Below are 6,515 nucleotides of genomic sequence, written 5' to 3' on the forward strand. Positions count from 1 at the left end.
TAGCCTAGCTTTGATATATTTACTTAAGAAATTATTATTTTAGATAAACCCTTTATATCTTCCTTTCCTAATACCATCCCTGCCTTCCCTCCCTTACCTTATATGTCTGTGGAGTTAATAAGGAGAGTAATTAGAGAGGAGTTAAATCTGTGAAGAGTTACCTGATTGACAGCATTAGTTATAGTTAGTCAGTCATCATTTATTCCCTTTAGATAGTAATAGCACTTAGTAAAGCTGAGTTTAAAGGCAGGTCCTTACTCAGACTCCATCTTTGCTTCCCTTCCCCCACCTGAGGTTCCTGAGACAACAGATAAGGCTTTCCTTTGATCCACCTTCCTAACAAACATCCTTCAAACAAAATAAACCCTTTTGTGTTTCAACAGCCCTATTAGTGTAATTTATCTGTTAGTTATTAAGAGGGAAGAAGAGGGGAAGAGACAACATACTCTGGGCTTAGAGGGAAGCTGGGCATCCATCTTGAAGGAAGGTGTTACTTCAAAATAAGTCCCTTCCTGTGAAATTAACTAAAGCCTGTTTGTTAATTTCAGTCTAGTCTATTTCCCTCAGCTTGTGTTTGAGTCTAAGTCCCAGTCTGTAAGCCTGCTGTGTTTGTCTGTTTAGTTTAATTTCTCCTCTCCCTAGAAGATCTCTGTTCCCTTCTGTGTTATACTCCTGACTTCAGTCCTATTATACCCTGAATCTCCTTTAGTCCCAGCCTACTTGTAACCGAGATTACCCACTTAGCAAGTCTCCAACATCCTCCTTTCAATTCCCTTATCCCAAACACCTTTCCTCAAAATTATCCACATTACAACATGTGCATGAAAAGATGAAATTGTATTTATTGCTTTTATATCATTTGTTGTAAAATCAAGTCATTTCATATAAACTTTTAGGTAGTATCTATAATTAGAGTGTTAGAAAAGGTTAATTAACTATGAATAAGCAGTGAGAGATAAGGAGAAGAGTAGCTTAAGAGCTCCTGTTCTGGACCTTGGACTAACCCCTAATTCTAGATAAAGCAAAAAGAAATTATCAGAGAGTCAATTGTAAAAGGAATTTATCAATAGTATTTGCTTTTCTAGGAATTGATGTCAATAACAGGGTCCTTAGATTTTACAACTCAAAGAGATGACTCTGTTTATCTTTATGGCTCTTCTAAAATTACTGTCTGAGAATATCAGTTATAATAAGATCAATGAAATGCTTGGATCTTATACTAGAATTTATCAACTATTAGCTAACATCCTTAATGTATGTGGGTTTCGTTAACCGATGATTTGTATTAACTGTCAAAAGCCTATCAAAATAACTGACCATCTACCAGGTGTCTTTCATCACAGCCTGGAGGCAAGACCACTGACTGTATGCCCACAAATAAAGTCAGTTCAAGCTCAGAATAATGGCTCAGCTTTTCTTTCTTTCTTATATGCACACACGTATGTATACACAACATCCACATATGCATACATTTGAAATAAGGTTTTACATGTGTGTGTTTGTATGTGCACATATGTGTATGCATGTACACATAAGTGTATAAATGTAACTCCTGTTCCAAAAGATATAAGGACTGAAGAATCTGGAACTGTCTCTTTAAGAAGGGGAAAAGTTAAGAGTTGAATGTCATTCTGATGTGTTCTTCTTTTGGTGTGAGAGAGAATGTGTGAGCTTAGTTTTGATCTAGCTGCTAAATTATGAAGAAAACATAGAAAAAAGAAGAGGAAGAGAAACTTCTAACTCATTGGAAATACTTGTTATTTTGTGAAAGAAATTTTAGGAGTGAATGTGGAGAGAGATGTTTAAAGTGATAGCTTGGAGAGAAGGAGGAGAAGAGCCCATTTTCCTGTTATGATTAGATATAAGTTGGAAGAAAGAGAAGGTTAAGTGAGATACGTTCTTCCTTTTTGAGACTCCTTTGTGAAAGGGATGAAAAGGGCTCTTGTGAAGACTTTATTGTTCTCCCTCATGAACTAGAAGGTGTGGTACTGCTTTCAGAATGGAAGAGATTTCACCTCTAGTGATTTTGACATGGCTAAAATACTATACATGAATGTTGTTTATATTATATTTATATTATTGTACAATAATATTCTACAACCTATTGTTTTATTATAGATTTTGTTGTTAATAAATCATATTTCAAATTTATTTAGACCTAAGGGATCACGAGGTTAACACAGAGGTGGCACAGTGGAGAGAATTCTGGACAGTCCAAGAATCAAGAGGACCTGTGCTCAAAACCTGTCTCAGACACTTACTAGCTGTGTGATCCTGGGCAAGTCACTAAACCTTTGTCTGACTCAGTTTCCTTATTTATAAAATGAGGATAATGATAAGTACCCATCTCACAGGGTTGATATGGAAATCGAATAAGATAGTGCATATTTTTATACTGAACACTGAAAACCTTAAAGCAGCAGAAATGTTATTATTATCGGGAAAGATAAGATTAACTACTATTGGGAAAGGAGGTATTTTCCAGTTTATTACATTAGTTAATATTTGAACTTAGTTGATTAATTGAGAGATATGTTGAGACTTTATTAATGAGGTCTGTGAAGGAAATTTACCCACTCCCCCCACCCCCTTTTTCTGGGTTTGAGCCGATGACCTCATTTCCTGTCAACTACTTGACTTGAAGGTGAGGATTGTGTGTGAAGAGGGTCAGGAGGATAGATGGCACCTGGAAAAAGGCAGCAATAGAGTTAAGAGATCATGAGATAGGGGGCAGGGCGATGTTCCCTGCACTGTCCCCTGGACTGTCCCACCTGGACGGCCCAGGCAAAATAGAAAGCCATAGTTGGCTCCCAAGATGTGATGTGTGAGAGTTAGTGGGTGTTTGAGAAAAGGTTTGATAAACCGAGACAAGAGAAGATTTTGCTCTCTTCACTTCTGTTTGTTGCTGGCTGGACTTCCTTGGGTAGTGTGGCTAGGGAGCCCTAGTGGTGGCCGCAGAATAGCAAACTAGATGGAGCAATAAGGAAAGTAGCCTATGTATCTCTCTCCTATTTTTCTATCTTTCCCCCTGTTATTTTTATTAATAAAACTATTAATTTAGAGCCAGTCTCATAATTTTCCCTCTTACAGAGGGAATATATCAACATATCCCTGTGTTACCCTAGAACTCAAGGTGATAAAATTAAATATGGAAATGATACAAGTGGCAGACTGAGTTAGTATAGTCAACTCAGATACTATTTAGCCTGTAATATGTGAAGACCCAACTTCCTAAACTACAATAGGCTTCTCTGTCGCTCTCTTCCTCTCCTTCTCCATCATTCTAATACAAGGCTTTTCTGACTAAAATCATATCCCAAGTGAACTATGTAAGTATATAAGAAAGTCTTGGGCACAGCTAGGTGGTTCAGTAGATTGAGAGCCAGGCCCAGAAATGGGAGGTCCTGAGTTCAAATCTGGCCTCAGACACTTCCTAGCTGTGTGACCCTGGGCAACATGACCCCTGTTGCCTACCCCTTACAACTCTTCTGCCTTGGAACCAATATGCAGTATTGATTCTAAGATGGAAAGTAAGGGTTAAAAAAAATTCTTGATCTGTTATTTAGCAGAAAATCTTATCTACTTAAAAAAAAAAATCCTTACCTTCTGATCTTAGAATCATTGCATTGGTTCCAAGGCAAAAGAATGGTAAGGGCTAGGCAATGGGGGTTAAATGACTTACCCAGGGTCACACACAGGGACACGCAGAAGTGTCTGAGGCCATATTTGAACCTAGGACCTCCCATCTCTAGGTCTGACTCTTAATCCACTGAGCTACCCAGCTGCTCCAATCTTAACTACTTTTAATAAATGTTAGCAAAACAGATCTGTATGTAGGAGAATGTTTGTATCCTTTATACGTTGAATGTAGGCCAGCTTAATAGAAAGCAAGGGAAATTTTTGTTCTACAAACAACCCAGGAAGGCACAAGAATTTGGATTTTGTTCATTTACTTGTTTTTTCCTAAGGAAGTTTTTTTGGAGCAAGGAGAAGTATGCAGGAGAGTTGGGTGGGGACCTCAGAGATTATTTAACCCAAGCCTGCTTTTTCATAGATAAGACTACTAAGGATGAGAGAGAAACAGTCATGCTCATGGGCAGTAAGGAGCCAGATTCTAAACCAAGTCCTTTCACTCAAAATCCAGTGCTTTGTCCATCAGACCTAGAAATGCACCTGAGGGATGAGGGTCAATTTGGAGCCCACCCTGGAAGAAAGACCCATTGAGTGTCCTGAACAGTGAACTCTGAAAAGTCTCTGAAGTAGGGTTGAAGGAATTAAGGGCCTGACTTGACACTCAACTCCATGAGATCTTTGGGTTTCACATCCTGGGAAGCAGAGGTAGTCTGGGAGATCCTATGGAATGGGACTAGGGACACTGTCTCTATCTAGCTATGTGGAACAAGGCAGGGAGAAAAGGGTATATAGGTCCTTTACTAAACCCTCACTCCATGGGAAAGGAAAAAGGAAATAAACATGTTTTAAATATCTATTACATTCTAGGCTCTTTACAAATATTACTTTATTTTTTCTTACAACCACCAGTGGGGTGGGGGTGGGGGAGGTTCTATTATTATCTTTATTTTATGGTTGAGAAAACTAAGGCAAACAGAAGTTGTGACTTGCTAGACTGGGGCCAAATTTGAACTTGAATCTTTCTGACTTCAGGTCTAGCACTATCCACTATACCACTTTGCAGGTATTATTAGCTCTCAGGAAGTCTGGCCAAATTTGTAGTAACTCTGGGTGCTGGAAGTGGTGGACCAGGACAAGTCGTTGGAAGGCACATTTGTCATAAGTTCTCCTGAACATCAGGAAGGTATTGGGGGGAGCAGGTAGGGGCTTTATACCCAGATGCTTTAGGCAGAACCCCACAAACACATCCTCTAAGTAGATGGCCTTGACTCTCTGGGCTACACCCAGGATCCTGAGGGCCAGGGACCCAGACATAACATAGCCAGGACCCCCACAATAGTCAGGATACTTGCTCTGGGAATACAGCTCCGGGGGCATGTACCACTTGAGACCCTTTCTCCGCTCAGGGTTTGGGTTTCTATAGATGTGTCCTGTGATGAAGTTGGGCCGTGGGGGTCCATTGTGCTGCAATATTTGCCGTATTAGGAAACTGGGATTTAGAAAGACATCACTATCCACCTTGAGCACATATTGAGCATTGGGACAGTGTTGGGCCATCCACTCCAGCCCCATGAGGACCTTGAGAGTCAAGTTTCGGTATGTGTCCAGGAAGCCCACCTGGAGGAGATCTCCATGCTCCCTGTCCTCCTCTTCCAGGAGAGCCTGAAGTTCCTTGTCAAAGAGAGGTGGAGGCAGGCCAAGAACAAAGAGTCTACGGACAACCACACTGGGTACCAAAGTCTCATTACCCCATGTTTGCCGGATGGCCTGGCGCACCCCCACATCCTGGGGCCGGGTCATCACCAGCATGAGCAGGAAGGGGGCACCCCTGGGGCCCTCACATTTATCAGGATGGTTGATCAGGAAAGGGTAGGGATAAGGGTACTTTAGGTCAAAGGGATGTGGTGTCCGAGTCAGCCACTCAAACTTCCTTGAAGAAAGGCCCAAAAGGTCTTTGGTGGGAGTTTTCTGGGATGGAGGACACAAATCCATTGAAGATTTCCAGGAACCCTGCTGTTGATCTGCCAGCAATAACAGCAGTCCAGTGAAGACTGAACCCAATAAGATCTGCAATACCAGCTGCCTCCTCATCAGGCTAGGGGTGTAAAAGTTCTGGACAAGAAGGAGGAGGTTAGCATTGGGTAAGGAGCTTCATACATTCCCCTCCTCCCTTCTCCCCCTAGCCTCCAGGTCTCCTGGTCAGTCTTTTCTCTCTCTCTCTGTGGACTAGATATTTCCTGTTTTATGGGACCAGGATTTGCTGATCTAGAAAAAGTGGGAGACAAGGGCAGGAACTGAAAAGGCTGAGGGATCAGAGAGAAAGGTATTGGGAGTGGAGTGAGTTGTAATGGGCAAGAGGAAGAGCTTTTTAGCCTGGGAGACAAGAGCTCTGGCTTCTAGTCCCAGCTCTGCCACTGACTTACAATGTGGTCTTAGTCAAGTTACTCACAGTTTCAAGACTTTGGATTTTCCCTTCTGTGAAATAAGGAAGATTCATCTGGAGGATTTCTCAGGTCTGGTCCAGCTTTGACAGTCTGTAGTTTCCTAAGAAAGAAGGAGTTGTTCACTGACTGTCATCTCTAGTTATTCCAGGAACCGCTGGACCAGATAGGGCTGAGGTTCTGCGTGTTAGCCTTTGAAAACTGTGGTGTGAAGAATTGGTGGAATTTGTCTTCATTTACTTGCAGTTCCGCTTTGCTTAATTTTTCCACATTTGAAGCCTCTTTCCTACCTTAGAGCTCCAGAGTCACAGTCTCACAGTCCACTTTGGAGATGAGATTTGGACCCAAAGTTCTGACCCTTAATCTGATACCTGTCCTGGAAAAGGTTTCTGTCCACCTTTCCCTGCCTTAGATTCCTAGATTATAGCCCTGAGAAGCCCA

The 6,515-nt window shown here is 41.5% G+C and overlaps 1 protein-coding gene across 1 annotated transcript; it reads right to left on the minus strand.

Annotated features, from left to right (window-relative positions):
* Positions 1 to 4,680: 4,680 nt before the first annotated feature.
* Positions 4,681 to 6,130, minus strand: LOC123256313 (beta-1,3-galactosyltransferase 2-like). The gene is made up of 2 exons (XM_044684959.1): positions 6,083 to 6,130; positions 4,681 to 5,745 (listed from the first exon to the last, which is right to left on the minus strand). Exons 1-2 carry the CDS (start codon positions 6,128 to 6,130, stop codon positions 4,681 to 4,683), a joined length of 1,113 nt encoding a protein of 370 aa, XP_044540894.1.
* Positions 6,131 to 6,515: the final 385 nt, after the last annotated feature.

Source organism: Gracilinanus agilis, chromosome 1 (assembly GCF_016433145.1).
Source record: "Gracilinanus agilis isolate LMUSP501 chromosome 1, AgileGrace, whole genome shotgun sequence".
Lineage (NCBI taxonomy): Eukaryota > Metazoa > Chordata > Mammalia > Didelphimorphia > Didelphidae > Gracilinanus > Gracilinanus agilis.

Bases quoted from the DNA above. Each gene is read 5' to 3' on its own strand.
- LOC123256313 (XM_044684959.1), bottom strand. From the start codon at position 6,130: ATGAATCTTCCTTATTTCACAGAAGGGAAAATCCAAAGTCTTGAAACT. The intron at 5,746-6,082 runs GTGAGTAACTTG...CTTCTTGTCCAG, and splicing joins AAATCCAAAGTCTTGAAACT to AACTTTTACACCCCTAGCCT.